This window comes from Panthera uncia, chromosome E1, assembly GCF_023721935.1.
Source record: "Panthera uncia isolate 11264 chromosome E1, Puncia_PCG_1.0, whole genome shotgun sequence".
Taxonomy (NCBI): domain Eukaryota; kingdom Metazoa; phylum Chordata; class Mammalia; order Carnivora; family Felidae; genus Panthera; species Panthera uncia.
In genome coordinates, this window is record NC_064814.1 from 54,083,842 (window position 1) to 54,111,093 (window position 27,252).

At 42.3% G+C, this 27,252-nt stretch overlaps 1 protein-coding gene and 1 long non-coding RNA gene across 2 annotated transcripts in view; one reads left to right on the top strand and one right to left on the bottom strand.

Annotated features, from left to right (window-relative positions):
• On the top strand, positions 1 to 27,252 carry MYH4 (myosin heavy chain 4). The gene is made up of 41 exons (XM_049636935.1): positions 1 to 378; positions 2,287 to 2,446; positions 2,660 to 2,705; positions 5,213 to 5,454; positions 5,540 to 5,683; positions 6,020 to 6,176; positions 6,934 to 6,961; positions 7,050 to 7,164; positions 7,583 to 7,675; positions 7,831 to 7,894; positions 8,037 to 8,135; positions 8,262 to 8,365; positions 10,032 to 10,170; positions 10,806 to 10,924; positions 11,015 to 11,164; positions 11,281 to 11,451; positions 12,964 to 13,273; positions 14,108 to 14,178; positions 14,582 to 14,669; positions 14,777 to 14,894; positions 15,428 to 15,551; positions 15,643 to 15,779; positions 15,895 to 16,150; positions 16,842 to 17,084; positions 17,387 to 17,563; positions 17,768 to 17,913; positions 18,201 to 18,291; positions 18,378 to 18,767; positions 19,240 to 19,366; positions 19,829 to 19,947; positions 20,075 to 20,271; positions 21,498 to 21,681; positions 21,761 to 21,926; positions 22,025 to 22,149; positions 22,800 to 23,108; positions 23,673 to 23,876; positions 25,231 to 25,356; positions 25,444 to 25,614; positions 25,701 to 25,805; positions 25,910 to 26,005; positions 26,980 to 27,252. The coding sequence occupies exons 4-41, from the start codon at positions 5,251 to 5,253 to the stop codon at positions 27,130 to 27,132; spliced, it is 5,820 nt and encodes a 1,939-aa protein (XP_049492892.1). The 5' UTR covers positions 1 to 378; positions 2,287 to 2,446; positions 2,660 to 2,705; positions 5,213 to 5,250; the 3' UTR covers positions 27,133 to 27,252.
• The window catches only part of LOC125926989 (uncharacterized), a 78,895-nt gene continuing 55,100 nt past the window's right edge, over positions 3,458 to 27,252 (bottom strand). The window contains exon 3 of the long non-coding RNA XR_007459209.1: positions 3,458 to 3,757. This is a non-coding gene — a long non-coding RNA (uncharacterized LOC125926989). The remainder of the gene's footprint in view (positions 3,758 to 27,252) is intronic.

The following is a 27,252-nucleotide window of genomic DNA, read 5'->3' on the forward strand; positions in this document are numbered from 1 at the left end:
GCAACTTCTCTTCAACAGTGATGACGCATTGGGAGTCCCAGACAAATTTTTAAAAAGACAAACAACAAATGTGACTTGCCGAATCTCAAGGGGTTTCGTTGAGGCTGTGCTGCTATGCCAGATACCACAGAAGCTAGGACTGGGTGCCAACTATAATTTTTGGACAAAATTCATCTAATAAAACCATAAAACAACAATAATAATCTTGTTCGCTGACATTTCCTAGCCACCATCTCTCTGCGGTCCTTTACTACCATCTGGACTCCCGTGGTACATTCAGGAGTGTCAGCATGTCATTGTGACCTTTACTTGGAATTACAAAATGTCTGCTTCAGCAGCCCCTGGTGACACTGTTCTAAGCATCTTACATATGTGTAGGTATGTGTGTGTGGGTGTATGTCTGTGGGTGTGTATATTTAAGAATTAAGTGACTATATATAACCTCCAATAATAATCATCTGTAATGCCTTTATTACTCATAAAGGCAGTTTATACTGTAGATTGTTTACATAGCCTAATTTAATTCATACAACTCTATAGGATAAAGGGAATCTCAGGTTTTCACTAAATTTATGCTTTTAGTAGATGAAGGAGTCCAAGATCACAGAATCCTATAACATTTCCAAATCTGCAAGGATAATGGGGGGACACGCAAGGGAGAAGCTCTTATCCAAACTGCTTAAACACAGCATCCAAATCACAAAGAACCACACAGATACAAGAAGGCTTAGCACTGTTTTCCTGTATTTCCTGTTCACACAGTCCTTAGAGAAGCAGGTATAAGGGAAAGGCCTCTCCCTCATTCAGCGCTGCTACTCTTCTGTCCTTGTCCAAGCTCTGCAAGGTTCTCTGACCCATTCCTGGTGGTCTATGCCAGTCTCCACAAGACCCCTGCCCCGTTTCAGAGCTTACAAGATCTGGATGATCAGTCGGTCTCTGCAGTTTGTCAAAGCTCTGTGTTTTAGGTACAGTCCTCACTAGCTATAGTTACATAACTCAGCCTGTGTCTTGGTCCCATCCACAGTGTCTTCTTCTATCTTTTAGTTCTAAAAGTGGTGGGTGTGCTTGATAATATAGTTATTATGTCTAGAATTTAGGTACCAAGTTCCAAAAGAAGTAAAAATAAATGAGTTGTGAAAATCTTAACATAGAAAAAAATCAGAAGACATTTCCTCTTTCTTAGACCCCCAACATTTTGTGTACATTGCTGAACTTCTGAGAGTCATTTCCACAGAGATTTTTTAGAAAATAAAAATAATGTCTGCCTTCCACAGGATTGTATCAAAAGAAATTTTAAAAAAAGTATAAAAGATTCAGTCTGTTAATGTGTTAAAGAGAAAATTCTAACTCAATAGGATGCATAAAAATAGTGATCACATTAATCAGTAATTTAAGCTAGCAGATGATAGTAAAAAATATCACATCGGATCTCAGGGACACACTTAGAGTAGATAGATTTCCCGTCATATTCGGCAACAGCTGTGTATGTGGCAAAACCACCAAAACCCAATTTACAAGTATCATGGGCATATGGCATACTCCCACTCATCTTCTCAATCCACAAGAGTTTTGTGGATACCACGTCTTTCCTCCCACCTTAAATCAAAGTATGTAGTACCCACCTCATTAGGGCTACAGCTAGTCATGAGGATTTGCCCGTGAACTAGGGACGCATGTCTGTGTCTCCTTCCATTATGCAGGGGAAACACGCGTGATCACCACACGGCATCCTGGTGTCCCCTCAGTGAAAACAAATGAGCTGGACGTAGCCATGGCAAGTTCTTCAGAAAAGGAACAGAAGTGTTTATATCTGTTCTAAATCCCTTATGAGGCCTGCACTGGTCTATCGCCACTGCCTAACCTGACAATTCGTTTTCTCCATCATGTTTAGCTTTTCAGACTTTAAAAGCATCTATCGCCAGTGTTTCTAAAATCGGGACCCTGGCTAGGAATTTTCTGCCTTAATATCTATCACTCACTGCTTCCAAAGACAGTGTCAGATCTAAAATTCATCCCAGCTCCTTAATGGCTTTAAGTGCTAAAAACCAATTAGTCCTAAGTTCCTCACGTCCAGCTCGTTCTGTTGGACCAACTTTAGAGGCAGGAGAGTAAGTGGGGGCCTGGCTTTGAACTCCATGGTGAATGATGTAACAGCAAAGCTGGAGAAACAGCCTTAGAAGCCCTGAATCCCTGTCCCCTATCAAATGCCTATAAAGAACTCTAGGTTATCCTCTGTCAAATTATTTATAGGTGACAAGAAATATTTCTAATTATATCCATTCACAGCCACAGTCAGTGAATATTGTGCAAAGAGATTTGCCAAAAACGGTTTTGCCAAGTAGGTACCAGTTCGGACAGCTGAGGCAGCAGCTTGTGCTTGCAGAACAGTCTCTATAAAAGTGGAGCCCACATGCCTTGGTCCTGTCCTTCTTCAAAATTCCTCAAGGTATGTATAAGTGGAGGGCATCTGGCTGGTTCTACAGTCCTGGTGGTGAGGACCATTCACTTAAGGGAGATGGCTACTCTTTCCAAATTTTAATTTTTCTTTCCACAATTCCTAAGAATGACACGGTACACAATATAGTTACTTGTATTTTGTGATTAAGTGGAAAAAAGAAGAATCTACATTCTCTTAGTGTTTTTTTTTTTCTTTCAACAGTTGTCTGCTTTGAGCCTGCCACCGTCTTCATCTGGTAACACACGAGGTAAGAGTGATTTATTACTGCACTCTAAACAACAAAGGGATCTCTACTGCTAAGTCCTAAAGAGCTACCATTTTATTTCCTGGTTTAGTGATGGGAATAGGGTAATACAAGGAGCAGCTGTTCTTTAAAAATGGCTTCGCGTAAAATATTGACTTTTCAGACCACTTACCCACGCGAAATTTAATGACTAGTCTCCTTCATGTGCTGTTAGCACTTCAGAAAGAATGCCAACAATCACGTGTAATATTCTAATGTGGACTGCTAGTCCAACTTAACCAGGAAAGCTGTATTATAGAGACCATTTGGTAAAATCAACAACACGTTGGTCGCGGAGGCAAAATTTCCAGGTGCCAATCCAGGCTTTTCACGAGCTCTGGCTGCCCGAGGGAAGCCAGTTGGTTTTACAGGTCTTTAAATACAGTGTACCGCGGTGGAATTAGCACTGGCCCTGGATGTAGGGGAACAGGGCTCGTGCCCCAGCCCCGCCGTCACACCTCTGTGGTGCTGCATGACCCCTTCACCTTTCTGGGTCTTACTTTCCTTATCAGTAAAATGAGGACACCACATTCTAGGTGACTGCTAAGCTACTTCCCAGCTCTTGCCATCTATAACCTAAACCAGTCGTTTCCAAGTTCTCCTCCACAGAATCAAAACATTCAATGGACCTCCCCCCAACCAACTCCACATGTTGGGACCTGTACTTTTAGTATTACGTTAGAAAGATACATAATGATGAAAAACAGCTACACATTTAATACATTTTTAATTAGTTTATATTTAATGGGAAGCTATAGTCACTTAGACTTTCTAACAGAAAACACTGTTTGTTTGATGATGTTGCTTGCTCAAACTGGAGGCAATTATCGCTGTGCAGATGGATTCAAGAGTCCCCTGCAACAACCCTGAGGATCCTTGGGGGCTTGTGACCCCACAGGTCGGGAAACCACTGATCTCAGACATGAGACGGCAAGGGTGACTTCCTTTCTGTGTTCGGTGAATACACCGCATTACAGTAATCTCTACGTGGTAGTGTGCTGTTAATCCAAAATGGCCTTGTGTAAAAACACAGAAACAAAAAATAACATTAACAGGATAACATTTTTCCTTCGAAGAAAAAAACTGTTAAATATTTAATATTTGTCCCCTGGAAGTATGTTGAAATTTCACTGGATCATCAAGAGGTTTTCATAGGTGTGAACGGGACTGATTTTAGAGCTAGAATATGTGGCAAATTCCACATCTAACATCTCAATCGTGAGGATGTTTAATGCAGATGACAAAATACCAAGACCCCTTCTGAAAAGCCCACCTGAGATGAAGGCTGCTGTTCTCACTGTCATTGACAACCAAGACACTGTTTTCCAGAAGCCAGCCCCTCTTCCTCTCCACAGAAGTCACCTTCTGTCACTGGTCGCTTGTCTCATCCTTGCCATCAAGGCAAGAGGATGTATTTTCTCACAATTAATTTGTCAGTGGGAAAAAAATTTTAAGTTCATTTTGGCTTGAAACTTTATACTGGCTATCCACTTCAGAAGAGATATTCAAAGAACTGGTTTTTGGGTTTTGTTTCGTATTTTGTTTTGTTTTGTTTTGTTTTTAAAGGAAGAAGAAAGAGAGATCTGAAATAATAAGAATCAGATAAAAATAACTGGTATGCTGAAATCCAGCTAAAAACAAAGAGAATATAGACTAAAAATACACAAACGCTATGAAAATTTTTTTAATTAAAACGGTTTTCTAAAGTTATCTTCTGTTTTAATAACACTGCTTTCACATAATTTAAGAAGTGATCAAGGAGACTTAATTTTGGCTTAGGGAAAAATCATTTGTTGGATTTTCAACTTTCATTGCATTTACTTTTCCCTTTATTTACCTGATACCTAAATAATGCACTCCTAAACTGGGAGTTTATTTGTGCTTATTAACTATTTTCATTTTGGACCGTGTCCTGAATGAACAGATTTACCTTTTAATCAATCTATTTTTAAAAATATGACATCCAATGTATGTATCTGATTTTAAAAATTTGGGCCAGGAGAAAAATTGGACAAAATATGTGAGTTTTTACATTAGGTTCAGATTGTAAAGCCATTGAAAAGAGTTATTTTCCATGGTTTTGTATCATTGCAATGTCAAAAAAAAAAAGTGGGAAGGGGGAATGGAAAAAGGAAACAAAGCTAAGCAAGCAGAAAAAGAGAATATTCTGAACACACTTGGGACATCATAAACATTGCTGACTGAAATATGAATTCTTCCACATTTCTCTGCAAAGCCTTACAACACAGAGGATGCAATGGAGGCCTCAAATGTCACAAACGTGAAGCTGCCAACATAAGGCTTTCCAACCTGTGATCTGATCCCTCAGCACCTTTGTACAGGACACGAGAGTGATCCCGACAGGCGGCAGTGAGGAAACGGGCAAGGCCAATGAAGCACAGGAACGTGAAACCAAGAGGACAACGTCCACGCTCCCCCAGCCTCACTCTCAGGCTCTCTCTGCCCTCTAGGTACACCTGTGCTGTGTTGCTGCCAATAACCCCCAGCCATGAGTTCCGACGCTGAGATGGCCGTTTTTGGGGAGGCAGCTCCATACCTCCGAAAGTCTGAAAAGGAGCGCATTGAAGCCCAGAATAGGCCCTTCGATGCCAAGAATTCTGTCTTTGTGGTGGATGCTAAGGAATCCTACGTGAAAAGCACAGTCCAGAGCAGAGAAGGGGGGAAGGTGACGGTGAAGACTGACGCTGGGGCTGTAAGTAACACAAAGGGAGGTGGGCAAACATAACTGATGCTTTTCTGTTCCTCAGCTGATAAGCACCAGCTCCTTCTCTTAACAGACTGTCACAGTTAAGGAAGATCAAATCTTCTCCATGAACCCTCCCAAATACGACAAGATCGAGGACATGGCCATGATGACGCACCTGCACGAGCCCGCCGTGCTGTACAACCTCAAAGAGCGTTACGCAGCCTGGATGATCTACGTGAGCACCCCCTTCTTTTTCTTTTCACTTTCCACTAACTTCATGAACTATGTTAGCTAAACCCTATTAAAGACTTTATTTTTTGATTTGGTTATGATAATATTAAGACTAATCATCTGGTTACTGTTGTGAATTCTAATGTATTTGAAAATGTGCATGGGAAAAGCCATCTACTTAATGCTGAATTAATTGGCAAACTGAAGCATCTTGTGTAGGGTGTGTGTGGGTGGGAGGCAGCCTTAGGAGAACCATCCTGGTGCTCTGGTCCCTCTCCCTTTGCACATCGAGCAGTATTTCCAAGGTGATTGCTGACTGAGCAAGCTTGTCATTTCCCAGACCTACTCGGGCCTCTTCTGTGTCACCGTCAACCCCTACAAGTGGCTGCCGGTGTACAACCCCGAGGTGGTGACGGCCTACCGAGGCAAGAAGCGCCAGGAGGCCCCGCCCCACATCTTCTCCATCTCCGACAACGCCTATCAGTTCATGCTGACAGGTGAGTCCATAATTACAATTTACGGAGTCATTTATGAGGCAAGTATATACTGATAACACAAAAGACGCAGAGGCAGTACTTTGAGAATAAAATGTTCAGCACAAACATAATAATAATGATAGTATGCTAATATGGCAAGTAGTATACTATAATAATAAAATTGGGAAATATACTTAGAATAAAATGGACCAGTTCCAAAAACATAGAGAATTTTGCTTATATTTCCATGGTAAAATCCATACTAATTAATGCTAATTTCAGCTCAAAATTAACCAAATGTAGGTACCATCTATGCATTTTAATCACAGCTAATGTGTCCTCTCTCCTAGAGAGTGAGCTTTGAAAGCTCACAGCTTTGAAAGCTCACAGGTCGCCACAATCACGACACAAAACTTTGGATGGGACATTAATAGCATGATGAGATTTTGCACTATGGACCAAGTGGCTAAATGGATAATGGAGCCAATACTCATTGGATATTGATACATGACCCTCACAGACATTTTGTTGAAATAGTGCATCACACGTTCTATGTCACACTAAAGGTCGCAGGAGTGCAACACACTGGCTAATTAACACATCTTTTTGCTACTTATTTTAAAAAGAATCTTGTGAAAAAAGCAAAGCACCAATCCATATAGTTATTTTTGTGTGTGTGAGTGGGGGGTTTTAAAAGGCAATTTTGAGTTTGCAAGCACTGTGTTAATCTATGTGCTAAGTGTATTTTTTAGCATTATCTCCGGTTTCTCTTTCACAGATCGTGAGAACCAGTCGATCCTGATCACGTATGTAGATTTCAGTGCCTTTCTTTCTGTTGGATTTTGGTAGCGGTAGTGGTTAGACTCTGACTTGTCCCTCGTGTGGACTTGGCAGCGGTGAATCCGGGGCGGGCAAGACCGTGAACACCAAGCGTGTCATCCAGTACTTTGCAACCATCGCAATCACTGGAGAGAAGAAAAAAGAAGAACCTACTCCTGGCAAAATGCAGGTGGGTATGATACTCTTCCCAGGATGCAAGACATCAGAGGCTCTGAAAAATCTGACTAAGTCCTTTAGAGCCACGGCCACCAATGTAGGTGACGCCCAAATGCGGAAAATAACTCTTGGGTGGGCTGTAAGAATGAGATGATTGATTGTTGCTGGGTGCGCCAGGTAGTAGTTCTCACAACCATTTATGAGGAGGAAAAACCAGGCATTGCGGAATACAGAAATCAAGGCCATGTCACTGGAGTACCTCCCTCCCCCACTTTGTCTTCCTTCTACTTGCTGCAGAAAGCCTCCCCAAAGTTACAGAGGTCTGCGAAGGGGGAAGGGGGCAGGACAGGAAGTCAATGGGAGGCTACCTCAGCAGACTGCAACTCATCTTCTCCGGGGTCTTTTTGTCCATCTTCCTCATTTCTCTTCAGGGAACCCTTGAAGATCAAATCATCAGCGCCAACCCCCTACTGGAGGCCTTTGGCAACGCCAAGACCGTGAGGAACGACAACTCCTCTCGCTTTGTGAGTCTCTTGCTCTTCCTTTTCACGTGAACATCAGCACTGACACTTCTGGACGTGTGGTGTCGACATCTTTACCGTCTGGTTCGGTCCGTAGCTAAAGAAAACATTTGTCTGCCTTTGAATGTGTACAAAAAGTCTTCCTTTGCCTTTTTAAGGGAAAATTCATCAGGATCCATTTTGGTGCAACAGGCAAACTGGCTTCTGCAGATATTGAAACATGTAAGTTAATAAATATTAGGGATTAAAAATCTTTTTCTTTCAGGGAATATATTGAAAATCTTATTTGTGTTGGGTGAACTTTTCAAATGCTTAATTTTCCATTGTGCCTTTTCTTTTAAACGTGCTCGATCTGCTTTTCTAGATCTGCTAGAGAAGTCCCGAGTTACTTTCCAGCTAAAGGCTGAAAGAAGCTACCACATATTTTATCAAATCATGTCCAACAAGAAACCAGAGCTTATCGGTAAGAAGTATCTGTGATTTATTTCCACCGAGGAAGAATAAAAGCCCTTCTTCCTAATAGTCCCTCTAAAAAGTTTCTCATGACCAAAGTAATTCTGGCTATACTTGTTCTTTTCCACATGCACAGAAATGCTCCTGATCACCACCAACCCATACGACTTTGCCTTTGTCAGTCAAGGTGAAATCACAGTGCCCAGCATTGATGATCAGGAAGAGTTGATGGCCACAGATGTAAGTAATAGGTACAAAACAGGAAAAAGCAAATTCATCTTGCAGTATACGACACTCTCCTCTATAGAGTGAACAGCATTAGCAGAAAGACATTAGGGGCAATATTACCTTTCAGGCTTCCTTACCCTTGGAACAAAGTTATAGGATGTTCCAATGACCTCTACCATGTATCAGAAAACTTTAAAAGTCTGGAATAAACATCGAGCGTTAGGCATTTCTCAGCTGGTTTGCTCCTTTTTTCTTTTTTTCTCATTGGTCATTGGGGTCCATTTTTGTACTCCAATAGTGACATTTCTCCTATGTCACACCCTACAGCCAAGAGTCTTGGAAAAGGAGCTAAAAGATTTTTAACAGAACATGATATTTCCACAGTTCTTCTGTAACTGGACGTAAATACGAACTTTGTTTCATATGTAACTCTGTGGGCCAATGGTATTCCCTTCTCCCCCCCAACTCCACCCCATGTAGCATTTGAAGAAATGGATTCTCTACCTCAAAAATTCATTTTGGGACTCCATGAACGTTTAGTTTTGGGAACTATAGATTCTGTCTCCCTTCTCTTCTTTTTTTAAGGATCATTGCTCTTTTATTTTCTTTATACATATACTTTATACATATTTCAAGTTTTCTTTTGAATTTCTGAATAGTCAACCTTCAATTATTCTCAACTTTAAGACCAGTGGGAACACCCCAATATTCCCAAGACAAGATTGAGAGTTGCTTACAAGAATACTTTTTCTCTTAAAATATTACATTCAAAAACTCTATGAACTATTTGTGTGCCTTTATCTGATAAATAACAGCTTTCACAAGCTTTAACCCATTATTATTCCTATGTCCAAAAGTGTTAGGAGTTGACAGGTTAAAAAAAAAAACAAAACTTAGTAGTCTTGCCCCAAGACTTCTGTAATATTAAGGTCGGGTCAGTGAGCTGGAAGTAAATTATCTGGAGAGTCTTAGGAGACACGAGTGTTACATAACCAAGCTCTCCCTGCTTTCTCAAAGCCTAACATGGGCAACTAAGAAGGTGATCAAAATCTGATAGAGAAAAAAGATACAACAATACTTCAATGAAAGCAGTTCTGTTCAGAAATGTGTCTTCCCTGCATGAGGAACAACCAGGTGAAGTTCCCTGCCAGGCATCTCACGGGACCTGATATCATAGAAGAACATGGGGAAAAACACAGGGCATGTGTTGTCCTCCTCATACCCTCTTCCCAACTTCACCTGCCCTGTCCAGGAAGGCAGGCTAGGATTACATATTTGGCTGGGACAACACAGGAGGAAAAGGAGCAAACAGACTTGTGAGGCAAAGGGAACCCACGAGATAAGAAACATACGGGGCAAGGCTGGGGTCATGTGGAGAAACAGGAAGAGCGTTGGCCTTGGCATCCAAAGCCAAGGCTCTGAGTCCTGGCTAGGTGAGTGTGGACAAGTCGCATAAGATCTTCCCTCTTCACCTGACTCCATGGGAAACTGATGCATACCTCTTGGTGCTGCTTTGTGGAACTAAGTGCTAAAGAACAGGAGTGCCTTTAGACAGCAAAGTGCTAGTCAAATGCAAAGGCAAGACAGGGTGAGAAGGTGGGGAGGCAGGCCCCTGTGTACTGAGGGCATCTGCCATGGTGATCATTGCGAGCCGAGTCAAATCCAACTCTTTCCACAGAGTGCTGTGGACATTCTGGGTTTCAGCACTGACGAAAAGGCTGCCATCTACAAGCTCACGGGCGCCGTGATGCATTACGGGAACATGAAGTTCAAGCAGAAGCAGCGTGAGGAGCAGGCTGAGCCTGACGGCACCGAAGGTACCTACACTCCCTGCTTGCTCACGTCGTTCAATTGAGATTATAGCTGACACCATCAGTTCCTCAAGGGCAAGGGCCCTGGGTTCACTTTCTTGACTTATCCGACAGTGGGGAAAACTAGAAGGGAACAGAAATGACACACACTGCATGTTTTACACAACTGAGATTTGTGGAGATGTGATTTCTGCCGATTCCATTTTTCACTGCCTTACTGTACGCTAGTATTTACGATCTGATTAAAGCATTTTTCATCCCAGTCAATAATTTGTGTGCCCACATGCACTGGAGGAAAAAAAAAAAAAAACTGATCGGAATTTTCCTGTCACTACTCCTCTAGGTTAGAATTTCACAAATTATTTTTATCTGTGGTCTACTTTAGCTATGTTTTAAATATCACACAGAGCATCAATTCCCCAAGTTCCAAATTATCATCTCAAAAAAAATGACTAAAGTTAGTGTGAAAGTTGGCAATACTTTTGAAGCAATATGAACAAATGGTTTTGCCACATTTGCACATATTACTCTTTGAGCAGAACTTTTTCTCTTTGTCATTGTCCTTCACACCTTAAGCTGTGCACACTGTGGTTTTTGTTTTGTTTTGTTTTGTTTTTACCGTCCTCACCTGGTTCATGCAGTTGCTGACAAGGCAGCCTACCTCCAGAGTCTGAACTCTGCTGACCTGCTCAAAGCCCTCTGCTACCCCAGGGTCAAGGTCGGCAACGAGTACGTCACCAAAGGCCAGACTGTGCAGCAGGTAAGTGAACGGCCTCAATGAATCACACACATCCCCAGCCTTCTCAACACGTCTTTGGTAACGGCAACAATCATTACTCTGTCCACGAAGGTATACAACGCAGTGGGCGCCCTGGCCAAGGCCGTCTACGAGAAGATGTTCCTGTGGATGGTCACCCGCATCAACCAGCAGCTGGACACCAAGCAGCCCAGACAGTACTTCATCGGGGTCCTGGACATCGCCGGCTTTGAGATCTTTGATGTGAGTTGTTGGAGTAAGCGGCCCTGTTAAGGCCCCTCCGCTTCGTGTCTGCTCTGCCGAATTCCCCCTGGGTTTCCCAAACTCACTTGAGCTCTTTGGTGTTTGCAACGCCCTAGTTCAACAGCCTGGAGCAGCTGTGCATCAACTTCACCAACGAGAAGCTGCAACAGTTCTTCAACCACCACATGTTCGTGCTGGAGCAGGAGGAGTACAAGAAGGAGGGCATCGAGTGGGAGTTCATCGACTTTGGGATGGACCTGGCTGCCTGCATCGAGCTCATCGAGAAGGTGAGTAGGACTTTTCAAGCCTTCGGTATGTGAAAAACAAACTGTCCACCTCCTCATGCTGAATGAACTGCAATCCCAATTCTCAAAGAACCAGCAGCGGTGTTTTATGACATTCCTGGGCACAGTGACCAGGTGCATGGTGCATCACAAGCGACATATTAAGGAGTAGTTTTTCATAGAAAAATGATTGCAATACATACACATCCACAGACACAAGGATTCACATTTCTCCCTCTTTTCACTTCCTTCTCCCTCACTTTTGTTCCTACATGATCTCTTGGGGATGGGTGACAGGAATGAAATCACAGCTAGTCCTGTGAGTACGGTCATTGATCCTGGCTGTCCCATGATGGTGTGCCATGCATGAATCATCCTTCACGGGTATCAAGGCAGGATATGTCAAGGTGTCTTATAGGCTGGGAGGGCAGCTTTTCAGTTGTTGCAGTCAGTAAGACCATGTGGACTGCTGAATAAACAGCCTTACCTGGAAGGGGAGCCCTAAATTCCCCTTTATCAAAGAGGTGGGGCAATGATTCTATCGGTTGTGTGTATACTAAAACCCAACAAGCAATCATTAAGCACTTTTGAATGTGCACTGGGCACTCACCACATGCCTAGGGAAGCCCACACAGTACATGGTTACATGCGAACACTAGCCTGAGCAGACGAAAGGGAAAAGTAAGTACAACCGCCATCTATGACAACTTCACACACTCATGTCAAAATTCATCAAAATATGAAAGAGGAGGGGGTAATATCAGCCTGGGTCTACCCAATTAGAGGAAAATAACTTTAATTTGGTGATACAGTATCTCTGCTATTCACAAAAACTGTGTGGTACTCAGTTCATGGAACATCAAAATAGGTTTGGGGAGACAATTTGTGACTGAACATCATCAACATTGAGTTTTCTATCAGTCGTTCATATCAAACTTGCCACTGAAAGGAGTCGATCTGCTTACAAAGCAAAACCTAATTATCATCACTCAACTCCACAGAGTGCGGAACATAGCACAGAGTACAGAGAGTTCTAATGATACAACGTGAGATGCACTTTTCTCCTGGGAACAGACCATTTTTAATCATTAGCTTCAATTTCTCTTCTCTTCATACTTTTGTCATGTCTAGAGTTGAGGTGAAGGAAATTACACTGTCAGTAGGGAAAAAAGTATTTAGATAGATACATACATGGGATAAAGAATTCAGCTTTGAAACGGTAGTTTCGGAATTTAATTTTATACTCTGAACATAAAGTTTGCCAAATGGCACAGATGGGCTTTTTTTTTTTAATTGAGTCTTTCTAGCAAATATATTTCCCATATGTCCTTGATACAGGACTGTTTCATGTTTCAGTAGCAGAGGAGAGGCAGCAAAGTAGAACCATGCCTATTGAATTTCTTATCACCCGAACTCTTATTCTGGAACATGTTCAGGTTTCCACCAAGTACATAAACTATTAGAGCACACTTTTCTGAGGGACTCATATTATCATCCCTTTTTTCCTACTCTCAGCCTATGGGCATCTTCTCCATCCTGGAGGAGGAGTGCATGTTCCCCAAGGCCACGGACACCTCCTTCAAGAACAAGCTGTACGAACAGCATCTTGGCAAGTCCAACAACTTCCAGAAGCCCAAGCCTGCCAAAGGCAAGGCCGAGGCCCACTTCTCGCTGGTGCACTACGCCGGCACCGTGGACTACAACATTGCCGGCTGGCTGGACAAGAACAAGGACCCGCTGAACGAGACCGTGGTTGGGCTGTACCAGAAGTCCGCAATGAAGACTCTGGCTCTCCTCTTTGCCGGGGGACAAAGTGCTGAAGCAGGTTGTTAATATCACTAATATGTTCCTAGAGTCACAAAACAAAAATATACTTTTTATCAGAGACTGATATAGTTATCTCAAAACCTAACATGAAAATACTGGCCAATATGGACTTAATGATAGGAAGTATATTTAGTGAGTCTTATGATCATAGGCTTTCAGAGCTAAAATTGACACTATGGATCATTTTGTCCATGGCCTCATTTCACCCATGAGGAAACAGAGACTCAAAGGTTAAGTGACGTGCTCAAGATCATACAGCTTATTTCAATTATTTTGATAGTATCGGTTCCTTAAAGGATCCAGCTAAGCTGGAGATGAAGAAATCCTTTGTCAAGGCACTAGTGCTTAAGGAATGCAAGTTGTGTTCTCCTAAGTCCCCTAAGACTAGATGTGCAAGCAGAGGTAGAGAAACACAAGCAAACAGGAAGCAGGACTTGCCTGCAGGTTAGCAGAGGCTCACCTCCCTGGCACCATGCATGCAACTTTGCCTCTTCTCTGGGGGATGTGTGCACTAAGGCGGCATTACTCCTCTGTCTTCTGGCACTCCCCCTCTGCTGATTTGGAGGAGAGGGGTCCTACCTCTTCCCCACATCTACCCTTTTCATGCACAGTTCTTTTATTGTTGCTGTTGTTGTTTTCCTGAATACCTATAATGTGAGCCAATGCATCTATTTCCCTAATCCAGAGCTGAAGGAGGAAAGATACAGAGGGAAGATGAGGGATGATACAAGTGAATGAGTGCACATTTAAATTCCAGAGGGAACCTTGGGAGTCCTTATACCTATGGATGGTACAAATTAAATAGTTTTAATTCTTCTATATTATTTTTCAGAAAGTGGCGGTGGAAAAAAAAGTGGCAAAAAGAAGGGTTCTTCTTTCCAGACAGTGTCAGCGCTTTTTAGGGTACAGTATATTCTTGAATGCCAAAAAAACTACTTCTGTGACAAATTAAATTATCGTAACTTAAAAAAACTTTTTTAAAAGAGATCTATAGTGAAACATAAAAAAGGTAATGTTGTACAAAGGAAAATGAAAAATGTGTTAGGAAAAACTGAACAAAAATAAAACCTGCAGTGTGAGTTCAAACCTTACAATATATGAAACATCTCCCTTCAAAGCTCCAAATCTAAAAGATCTAGCGTTGAACAAATTTCACATGAAATCAAACCCTCTCTGGAAGCAACTACTGTAGTCAGTTACATTGACTTTATTCATGAAATGGAGCCCATTAACTACAGATCCTTGATAGGGAGTCTCACGTAAATGCAACAAAAAACGATTTTAAAACTTTCCCTATGGTTCTCAGGAGAATTTGAACAAGCTGATGACCAACCTGAGGAGCACTCACCCCCACTTTGTACGCTGCATCATCCCCAATGAAACCAAAACTCCCGGTAAGACTCTTCTGACATCCAAGTAAGACTCCAGTGTGACTTCACTATTCTATAGACATACAGACAACACGTTTGTTTGCTTGCTTGTTTGTTTGTTTGTTTGTAAGGGGCCATGGAGCATGAACTTGTCCTGCACCAGCTGAGGTGTAACGGAGTGCTGGAAGGCATCCGCATCTGCAGGAAGGGATTCCCCAGCAGAATCCTTTATGCAGACTTCAAACAGAGGTTTGTGTCTCATTTTTTTCTCCCTTTCAATGTGCTAGTCCAGATCATTATTGCCATGCAATTCAAACATCTTTTAACTTTTCCCCGAAAACCGAAATTCTGGGGCGCCTGGGTGGCTCAGTCGGTTATGCATCTGACTCTTGGTTTTGGCTCAGGTCATGATCTCATAGTTTGTGGGATCAACCCCTGTGTCAGGGTCCATGCTGACAGTGCAGAGCCTGCTTGGGATTCTCTCTCCCCATCTCTCTCTGCCCCTCCCCTGCTCATGCTCGCTCTCTCTCTCTCTCTCTCTCTCAAAAGAAATAAATAAGCATTTTTTTAAAAAGAAAACTGAAATGCAATTATCAGAAAGAATGAAGCCTTGGTTTATATTATACTGTTTTTAAACATATTTTCCCAAGGTTTATCTAAAGCACTGCTTGATTATTTTAATGGAATTTTTTCCTCAAAACTCAGTCTATTATTTTTTCAATGATAGTTACTATGAGTTTTGGTAAGAAAAACAAACTTTCATATTCTTTAAATTCTGATAGATACAAGGTTCTAAATGCAAGTGCTATCCCAGAGGGTCAGTTCATTGATAGTAAGAAGGCTTCTGAGAAACTTCTGGGGTCTATTGATATCGACCACACCCAGTACAAATTCGGTCATACCAAGGTACCAATCTACCTAAATCTCTATCATAATTTCATCACCTTGGGACTTTCTCTTGAGTGGAAATGACATATCTCGCTTGTTCTTTGGCCAGGTTTTCTTTAAAGCTGGCCTGTTGGGAACTCTAGAGGAGATGCGAGATGAAAAGCTGGCCCAACTCATCACACGCACCCAGGCTGTGTGCAGAGGGTACCTGATGAGAGTAGAATTCAAGAAGATGATGGAGAGGAGGTGAGGGACCTCGTTCTCCACATTTTCATAGTTGAATCCGATGCAGTCATTACTTCTGTTGAGTGCCAGTCACTGCCCACATTCTTCTTCATTTCCATATTTGTTCTTCCTACAGAGAGTCCATCTTCTGCATCCAGTACAACGTCCGCGCCTTCATGAACGTCAAGCACTGGCCCTGGATGAAGCTGTATTTCAAGATCAAGCCCCTCCTCAAGAGCGCCGAGACCGAGAAGGAGATGGCCACCATGAAGGAAGAATTTGAGAAGACCAAGGAAGAGCTGGCGAAGTCAGAAGCAAAAAGGAAAGAACTTGAGGAGAAGATGGTAGCTCTGATGCAAGAGAAAAATGACTTACAGCTTCAAGTTCAATCTGTGAGCATTAGTCCCTGCACAGCTCAGCCACTTCTTATCCTCCAAACGCTGTATAAGTAGATATGAAACATTTTTAGTTTAAGGTTTATAAATCAATGGTTTCCACTAAAATATGTGTTGTCACTGTTCATCTTTCAAAAATACTCAGACTCAGACCTGAAGAAGCAATAGACATGAAGTCACAAATTACGCTGCATATGTTCATATGCACATCCATACGTAGTATGGAAATCAGAGAGCAAAGTCATAAAGTTATCCAGAGATGTTTTCCTTCCTTTATAGAACCTTCTCTTAGATGAGACTGTTGTTTCCTTAGGGAATACATTGTGCATAAAATAGAAGTTATGCTGTTCTTACCAGGGTGAGGAAAAGGTTAAATTAATGAACCCCTCAAACCTGAGAAAACCGAGTCCAAGAATTAACAACTGCCTTCCAAAGCAGCACAAGTGCAGATTTGGCCAAAGGGCTAGTTTTCCCGATTTGGTCTTCCACACATGGATATCTGGAGGAAACTGTTACTATACTTAATCAGTGGATTAAAATTACTAACATTTTGTCTACTGGACTTTTAAAAGTTGGCATATGTATTGACCAAACTGGTTGAGTCACTAAAGTATCCACCTTTTAATAAATTATTGTGTCTTTGCAGATATAGCTTATACAAATGGAAGTGTTTAATTTCCCCCATTAGGAAGCAGATGGCTTGGCTGACGCAGAGGAAAGATGCGACCAGCTGATTAAAACCAAAATCCAGCTGGAGGCCAAGATCAAAGAGCTGACTGAGAGAGCTGAGGATGAGGAGGAGATCAATGCCGAGCTGACGGCCAAAAAGAGGAAACTGGAGGACGAGTGTTCAGAGCTCAAGAAAGACATCGATGACCTTGAGCTGACCCTGGCCAAGGTTGAAAAGGAGAAACATGCCACAGAGAACAAGGTACAATCATGATCCATTTTAGAGGGTTTAAAAGTGCTAGCTTGTTACAGAAATACTTTAACTAAAAGTTTAATCTTAAAATCAATGAATATGAAAGAAAAGTACCATCATATATATGTCATCTTCACCATTTCTATCTAATTACCTTGACCCTTACCTCCCATATTTTTCAGCTATGGAGGCCTGGGTTAGCTTCTCGTCTCCATTTTCCATCTTAGGCTGACACTGCCCTAAGCTATTACCATGTTTTTTGTCAAGATGACGGGATGTCATTAACATTCTATAATCTGTTCAAATCTAAGGTGAAAAACCTCACAGAAGAGATGGCAGGCCTGGACGAAACCATCGCTAAGCTGACCAAGGAGAAGAAGGCCCTCCAGGAGGCCCACCAGCAGACCCTGGATGACCTACAGGCAGAAGAGGACAAGGTCAACACGCTGACCAAAGCTAAAACCAAGCTCGAGCAGCAAGTGGATGATGTAAGTGTGAAAAACACAGTATTTCCTCTTAAGATAAAACAAACAGTTGTGACATATGCCTTTCTCTGTGGGTTTGAAAATAATCATTAAAATTCCCATGCTATTTGGTGCATCTTTTAAAATTCTCCTGTGCATCTTTGGTGGCCAGTAACATATGGTTCAGTGCCTCAGGACTGAAATAAATAAAATACACTATAAATTTAGCTTGAAGGGTCTCTGGAACAAGAAAAGAAACTCCACATGGACCTAGAAAGAGCCAAGAGGAAACTGGAGGGAGACCTAAAACTGGCCCAGGAGTCCACAATGGATGTCGAAAATGACAAACAGCAACTCGATGAAAAACTTAAAAAGTGAGCATGATATAGTTAAATTGTAATCTGCTTGTTGTCTGTCAATTCATCTGTCAATTCAGGCCAAATATATGTTTTAAAGATCTCCAAAATATTACTTTGGAGTACACATAAAAAAACAAATAATGGCATCTTTGACTTTTTATTAAAGGAAAATGGTACAGTATTGACTTGTAAAACGTGTACTACTCATGTCCTCAACACAGCAGCATAAAGATATTCTACCATATGTGGCAGAGAGGACTGGTAAGAGAACTGACAGAGCTTATTTGTTGCTCCTCTGACAGGAAAGAGTTTGAAATGAGCAATCTGCAAAGCAAGATTGAAGATGAGCAGGCCCTCGCCATGCAGCTGCAGAAGAAGATCAAGGAGTTACAGGTGAGTCACAACCTCCACCTCGTCCACATTATCACAGGAATCAAAACTGCCACGAGTTGCCATTAATGTTGCTGTGTCACCCTCAGGCCCGCATCGAGGAGCTGGAGGAGGAAATCGAGGCAGAGAGGGCCTCCCGGGCCAAAGCAGAGAAGCAGCGCTCAGACCTCTCCCGGGAACTGGAGGAGATCAGCGAGCGGCTGGAAGAAGCCGGCGGGGCCACTTCCGCCCAGATCGAGATGAACAAGAAGCGGGAGGCCGAGTTCCAGAAGATGCGCAGGGACCTGGAGGAGGCCACCCTGCAGCACGAAGCCACGGCGGCCACCCTGAGGAAGAAGCACGCGGACAGCGTGGCCGAGCTGGGGGAGCAGATAGACAACCTACAGAGGGTCAAGCAGAAGCTGGAGAAGGAGAAGAGCGAGTTGAAGATGGAGATCGACGACCTGGCCAGTAACATGGAGACCGTCTCCAAGGCCAAGGTTTTTATTAACTTGTCTCCTTTTCATTTTATAGAGTTTATATATGACTATATCCAATCTAACTGTACGAACTTTCAATGTTATCTCATTTTACGTCTGTTAGGCATCACTCTATTGAAATGAATCACTTCAGTGTTCCTATCTTATTTGTAGAAACCACTTTAAATATTGTCACTATGACCACGAAAGAATGTAATTACAGGAAAAAAAATTTTCTCTAAAAACCATACTCTACAGGATACAGAATTTAAGTGATGCTCATATTTTCCAAAAGGAAATGACCTAATTTTCATAATCATATGTGTATTCATTTAGCCCAAATTATGTGCCTCTACATCCAAGGCACCATGCAGGGCTTTGGAGTAGATAGAAAAGTACATAAAACTCAGCTCCTTTCCACAAGTAGTTCTCTCCAAATCCAGACTCACAAATAAAAGTATCTGCTCTTCCCATTGCCTACTTCCCACCACAGGGAAACCTCGAGAAAATGTGCCACACACTGGAGGACCAGCTCAGTGAAGTGAAAACAAAGGAAGAAGAGCAACAGCGCCTCATCAACGAGCTTTCGGCCCAGAAGGCGCGCCTACACACAGAGTCAGGTCAGCAGGTGCACAGCCGATGCGCACAGAGGCCAAGAATGGAAGGTGGGCCTCCACTTGTGAGCGCCCACCGGATGCCCATCACTTCTCAGGCCACATGTGTCCAGTATCACTGATTTGTCATTCCTTCTCCTTTTTACTGGGAGATGGTAAAAAGTATGGTTCTAAGCTATAACTGGAAGAAAATTAAGCCCTGGACTGAGATATTTGCTGTCGTGGCATTACTAAAAAAAAATAATAATCTATTCATATATACACACACATATATATATGTATATATATATCCATCCTGAAATATCAAAGAAAGCTCACATTTAAAAAAAAGAAATAACACCTCAACCATATCAAAGTTCTTGAGTTATTCTTTTCATCATGGAATAAGAGTTCTGATGTTACAGCAGTCTGTAAACTAGTTGGCACCTAGAAAACAGAACTAAAGCTCTCATGTTTTGTCTTTCCCAGGTGAATTTTCACGACAGCTGGATGAGAAAGAGGCTCTGGTGTCTCAGCTATCACGAGGCAAACAAGCATTTACACAACAGATTGAGGAGTTAAGGAGGCAGCTGGAAGAGGAGTCTAAGGTGAGAATTTTCCAGCTGAGATTTCCAATCCCTCGAACTTTGCAGCATGACATACAACTGAGCTTCACTTAGAGAATATCAATGATCAGAACATAAACTTACAATGCACATTTTCTGGTTGGTTCAGGCCAAGAATGCGCTGGCCCACGCCCTGCAATCAGCCCGCCATGACTGTGACCTGCTGCGGGAACAGTATGAGGAGGAGCAGGAAGCCAAGGCTGAACTGCAGAGGTCAATGTCCAAGGCCAACAGCGAGGTGGCCCAGTGGAGGACCAAATACGAGACAGACGCCATCCAGCGCACAGAGGAGCTGGAGGAGGCCAAGTACGGGGTCTTAGTGATGGGGACAGAAAGAGAAGTTTAAAAACAGTGAAGATAAAATAATGAAAGAAACAATACTCCAGACATGAAGATAGGTGAAAAATACCAGCCTATCTGATTACAGAGTGGTGGAAACCACCATTTTCTCTTTATAAACTGGTACATGTCCATTGAAGAAAGGGCCAAGACCACAGCCTTCCCCACAATCTCGTTTACTACAAAAATATCTTAAATTTCTTTCTAACAAAATGAACCAAAAATTATCAGCATATCCTTTACGAACTGAGTAGAATTTCCTTCAATATAAGAAAAAATGGAGACACTGAGGCTGTCTGATACATTATTATGAATATTATAATTAGCAATAATCAGTTTATCCCTACCTGGAATATTTAGAAGTTCAGAATGAGACTATCATACTCTGTCATTATTTAACAACCAGTATCAATAAACTTATTCATTAATTATGTACAGTTTTAATGGAATAAAACTCATGGGAGTTACACATGGAAAGGCAATAATCATTATGTTCCCAGTGAAGGAAACTTCTCTATATTGGATATAGCTTGGTAGTTGTTAGAATTAAGCAGAATGAAGGGGTCTGGCAAGCATTTCCAGAGGGAGCACTCCAGATAAGAGCATGGGCTGGGGGAGGTTGTGAGTTAAGGGGGCTGGCGAAGGAAGGTATTTGGGGAAAATGTGATTATGGAATAATATTTATTGTCTGGGGCTTCAGACCCAGAACATTAGTCATTAATCATATGCCCTCAGACATGTCACTTTGGGCCCCAGTTTCATCCATAAAGAGGACCATGTGAACACATGTTTTACGATGCTATTCAGCACTAGCATCTTTGAAGACATGCCTCCTGTTCACGGCCGTCACTTCGTCACCTTCTCACACCCTCACCTTGCTCACTCAGCTGAAGCGCTTACTCATTCTTCATCTCTCTCCCACACGCACACACACATTACCATCACCATGCACACAAAAAGGCCTGGCTCAGGAGTATGTTTGGCAACCCCAGAGATAAAGAGTAGACTTCACTAGGGAGAATTAAAGAGACAAAATGGGTACTGAGAAGACATTTTAGGAAACCTTAACAATTTGTGGACACAGGAGCAAAAAATTCTTGGGGAAAACATGCTTTCCTAGTCAGCAGCTTTATTAAGTTCACTGTGGTGGCTTCAACTCTGCTCTTGGTCACCCGCACTGACCAACGTTTCAGGAAGAAGCTGGCCCAGCGGCTGCAGGATGCGGAGGAACAGGTGGAGGCCGTGAATTCCAAATGTGCCTCTCTGGAAAAGACAAAGCAGCGGCTCCAGAACGAAGTGGAGGACCTCATGATCGACGTGGAGAGAACAAACGCGGCCTGTGCGGCCCTGGACAAGAAGCAGAGGAACTTCGACAAGGTGGCCCACAATGACCAGCTTCTTGGGGGAAAGTGGCCTGACTCTTGATTACAGAGGCTTAGTTCTGATGTACTTCCAGGTCCTGGCAGAGTGGAAACAGAAGTATGAGGAGGCTCAGGCTGAACTTGAGGCCTCCCAGAAGGAGTCCCGCTCTCTCAGCACTGAGCTGTTCAAGGTCAAGAATGCCTACGAGGAATCCCTGGATCACCTGGAAACCCTGAGGCGAGAGAACAAGAACTTGCAGCGTGAGTCTTTGTAATTCTTCTTCCAAAATGGCAGGGAGGCATCTTTTCAAGTTTTCATTTTTCTCAACTGAATTTGGTGTTTTACTATGAACCTACAGAGGAGATTTCTGACCTGACGGAGCAGATTGCGGAGGGGGGAAAGCATATCCATGAATTGGAGAAAGTAAAGAAACAAATAGATCAAGAGAAGAGTGAACTACAGGCTGCCCTGGAAGAAGCAGAGGTACATGTTTCGTTTGCTCACTTATGTCTTATAAACAAATGGAAAAATTAATAGCAACTGAGATCTGTCATGTGGTAAAGCTGCAGGGGATAACTCCTTAATTCAGTGAGAAATACTGAATTTCCTTGGGAATGCAGAACAGGCTAAATTAAGATGTATGAAAGTTTGTGCATTTTTTAACGCCTTCAAGAAATCATCATAATGTGCAGAACAAACAACAACAAGCTCTTCAGGTATCAATTGGGAAACATCATCAAAAAGACGTGACACCCACTGACCTCCCCTGTCCTTGGAATGTGGGTTCCGCTTGCCTTTCCTGCTCCCAGGGGCTGCTCCACAAACAGCCTTGAGACAGTGGTGTGGTGTTGAGAACACCTAGACGGTACACGTGACTAAATCCACTGATGGCCTCTTTGTAAACTTTTAAAATTTTGTGGGCAGAGGCACGATTCATTCTGCTTCCTGCCATTCAAGACAAGCCTCTTACCCAAGTCACTTTGCTATTATTAAATAGCCACTACCAAGCTGGAGTGGCCTGCCTCTTTCTTTGGTCTCTCCCTGCCCTCCCAAGGGCCAGTTGCAGATTATACCTGGGAAGATCCTGAGGGGGTTGAGAACCAAGAGTAACCTAGATGTTGCTTTTTAAAAAGGGATCTCTTGAGCATGAAGAAGGCAAAATCCTTCGCATCCAGCTAGAGTTAAACCAGGTGAAATCTGAGATTGATCGGAAAATTGCTGAGAAAGATGAAGAAATCGATCAGCTAAAGAGGAACCATCTCAGAATGGTGGAGTCAATGCAGAGCACCCTGGATGCTGAGATCAGGAGCAGGAATGATGCCCTGCGGATCAAGAAGAAGATGGAGGGAGACCTCAATGAAATGGAAATCCAGCTGAACCACGCCAACCGCCAGGCTGCAGAGGCAATAAAGAATCTTAGAAACACACAAGGAATACTGAAGGTACACTGGGATAAACACACATGGTGTCATGCAGTCAAGGTGTAACTGTGCAATTTATATGCCGTAAACCTAAATAATATGGTAATCAGTTGAAAATTTACACTGCTGAAAAATACACAGCTGAAAAATAGCTTGCTTCTGGAAAAGTCAAAGAAAAGTTCACTTTGTCAGCTGAAGACACTGCACAAATCACTTTATAGGAACCTCATTTGTATAATGTATATAAGTATATACACATATTTTTAAAATACATATATCTACACTTGTTTAATATATGTAAAACAACATCATTAGACTAGCTCATCTCTGAGGATGCTTTCTTGATCCAAAATTTTGTAGCTTTGGCCATGGTATTTTTTTATGATTCACAATCTAAAATATAACATCATGTTCTTTTGAGTAGATCTGCTACCCTAGGCTACAGAGAATGTCATTAAAGGGACTTTCTCATTTTTTCTCTCTAACCATACTCTAAGTTATTGAGAACAAGATGTGTCGATGACCCGAAATTTGTATTCACTTTCATTGGAACATGAGTAAGAGTCTTTGCCTCTTTCTGTGCAGGACACTCAGCTACATCTGGATGATGCCGTCAGAGGCCAGGAGGACCTGAAGGAGCAGCTGGCCATGGTGGAGCGCAGGGCCAACCTGCTGCAGGCTGAGATAGAGGAGCTGCGGGCATCCCTGGAGCAGACGGAGAGGAGCAGGAGGGTGGCCGAGCAGGAGCTCCTGGATGCCAGTGAGCGTGTGCAACTCCTGCACACCCAGGTGAGGTTCAGGACTATGGCTGAGCAAAGGCACTTCCTGAAGTTGAAGACAATCTGAGGGGATAAGCTTGTTTTTAAGTAAGGAGTAACCCTGGCCAGGGTCCTTCGTGAAGTTCTGGAGAATGCACATTACTAAGACATACTGGGAAGGGGGGGCGGGCCTAGCCAGCTCACAAGTGTATTTGTAGGCTGCCATAATCATGCTGATTAGAAAAACTTTAGGGTTCTAGAAACTTTCGTAAGGAAAGCACAAAAGGCGATCTGCTAATAACCATACATATGACATTAGTGGCCATCTTGTCTTTTGCAACTCTAAGCTGCAAATAGATAAGCAAATAAAATAGAGGAGAAAGAATAAGCCACCAAGTAATTTTGTGTGTCCCAGACACACATAAGAGCTAACTACATGAAATATAAAAAGAAGCTCTTAAGTTCAAATTCACAGAGGCCATCATTACTGCTAGTCAGCATTTGTTGTTTATAATGGATGTGCTAAATAAATGGTGGTAGAGCCTCATGATGGCTAATAAGGAGCCATTACAGTATGCATTTACTGCCATGGAAAGATGTTCACAATATACTAAGTGAAAACAGCAACTTAAACATAATATATAAAGCATGATCATTTTTGTAAAAAATATATAGGATAAACAAAAGTATTATCAATGCTTATCTCTGGGTAGGGAGAGTATAACAATTATTCTTTACCTCTTATTTTGCTAATTTATATGTTCTTTTTTGTAACAAACATATATTACTACATACTTTTTAAAAACTGCAATATAAGTAAATAGCCATCATGGAAACGTTAAAATCACGTAGGACAAATAATTTTAAATTAAAATTAAAATGCAGTGTTTTTCATACTCATGCTTAGTATCCTTGAGTTGATTAAATACATTTAAATACCATCAAGTTTTCCAAAACATAACAGGTCCTTTGTTCATTTTTGTACCAATAATGATGCTATTTATGTACTTTAAATATGAAGCCAACCACATGTGAATAAACAACTAAAAATCAGTAATCCATTTTCCATGAGCCACAGCACTTTACATTTTTTTTCCTGGCTTGCAGTTGTGCTTCATGCTTACAGGCAGCCAATGGTAATTGTTGAACATCTTTGGCATCAAAAATCAAATTTTACCTTAGAATTTAAGAAAATATTCATTAACAGAAGTATGGGTGAATAAGAAGAGAAGGCATAACTTAGAGTCAACTTTTCATTTGATTTTTATGCTGAAATTTTCTTGGATCACTAATTTTTGCCTGTATACACTAATAAAAATGATAGTATAAACAGAATATAATTAAATGTGCTTCCCCCTCTCCTTTTTCTTATTAATTTGAAACAGAACACCAGCCTGATCAACACCAAGAAGAAGCTGGAGACAGACATCTCCCAGATCCAGGGAGAGATGGAAGACATTGTCCAGGAAGCCCGCAACGCAGAAGAGAAGGCCAAGAAGGCCATCACGGATGTGAGCAGAGGGCAACACGGTGGTGCTCGAACTTGAATCCCGATGCGCCAGCCCAGCTCTCAACCGGTTTTGTTTCACTGCTAACAGGCGGCCATGATGGCCGAGGAGCTGAAGAAGGAGCAGGACACCAGCGCCCACCTGGAGCGGATGAAGAAGAACCTGGAGCAGACGGTGAAGGACCTTCAGCACCGTCTGGACGAGGCTGAGCAGCTGGCCCTGAAGGGCGGGAAGAAGCAGATCCAGAAACTGGAGGCCAGGGTGGGTGTCCATCAGTTCATTCAGTTCCTGACCTGTTCGTGCAGCCAGTTACAGCCAAATTGCTAAACACCTTTTTTCTCTTCCAGGTGAGGGAGCTTGAAAATGAGGTAGAAACTGAACAGAAGCGCAATGTGGAGGCTGTCAAGGGTCTCCGCAAACATGAGAGAAGAGTAAAGGAACTCACTTACCAGGTGACCTGCCTTTCCATATTTCTCAGGCCCACTTGCTTTCAAGAGAGTGAAAATAATGCGTTGTTTTCAAATAACAACACTATTTGCTGCCTCTTACATTTCAGACGGAGGAGGACCGCAAGAATGTTCTCAGGCTGCAGGACTTGGTGGACAAATTACAAACCAAAGTTAAAGCTTACAAGAGACAAGCTGAAGAGGCCGTGAGTATCTGCGTAATGAGACAGAAAAGTCCAGAGCAGGTCCAGGTTTCGGGGAGTCTGAAGTTTATAGAATTTAAGAGTCTTTCTTTAAGGCAAAGAATATAAAATCAGGTCTGAAAATGAGTATTTGGAATGAAAATAAATTTACCACTAATTACTGGAGCCTTAGATTCAGGTTCATTTCTTCTGAGACCTCTTTAAGCAATTTTCCAGACATGTTAGTATAGAAATGCTTCTTGGTTACAACCTACTTCCCTATCTAGAACACTCTGCCACTCCCAGAAATCTCCAGCACTCACAGGGTCTGTGCAAATGAGGGCTCTGAAGTCTAAGCTCTGCTGAACAAACTTCACAATAAATCCATCAGAACATTTCCTTTTCATTTGGCTGCTTTCTCATCTTGTTATCTTTCTCCTCCTGTTAAATTCAGAAACTTCCCTTAAGATTCTCTGCACCCAATAGTACCACTGTGTCTACTTTTTTTTTTAATTTATTTATTTATTGTGAGAAAGAGAGCACAAGCAGCAGAGGGGGCAGAGAGAGAGAGAATCCCAAGCACACAGGGCTCAATCCCACCAACTGTGAGATCATGACCTGAGCCAAAATCAAGAGTTGGATGTTTAACAGATTGAGCTGCCCAGATGCCCCGACTGTGCCTACTTTTTCAAGTTTGTCTCATAGAATCAGATTCCCGCTACTTTGATCTCCTTGTTGACATTATAGCATCTTAAGTTTTCCAGGACACTCTTTCCAGTGAAAAAGCCCAAGCGGGGGGTTTGTTAAGCCCACTCATTCACAGAGGCGAGCATGTGGGATGCCCTACCCCCAGATAAGTACATGACCAAACAATAGAACTTTTTGTTTTCTCACTTATGAAGCAAATCCATCAGTAGCTGCTTCTAGAAGTAAAGAAGGCAATGAGAATCCGAAAATGTCAAACTTTCTTGTTCTCTCAAATGCATTTCTTTTCTCAGGAGGAACAATCCAATGTCAACCTCTCCAAATTCCGCAAGCTCCAGCACGAGCTGGAGGAGGCCGAGGAACGCGCTGACATTGCCGAGTCCCAGGTCAACAAGCTGCGGGTGAAGAGTCGGGAGGTCCACACAAAAATCATAAGTGAAGAGTAATTCATTCTTACACTGAAAGGTGACCAAAGAAATGCGCAAAATGTGAAGTTCTTTATCACTGTCACATGTCACTGTAGCATTAAGGCAATAAAATCTGCAGAGAATTTTGCAATCTAAAAA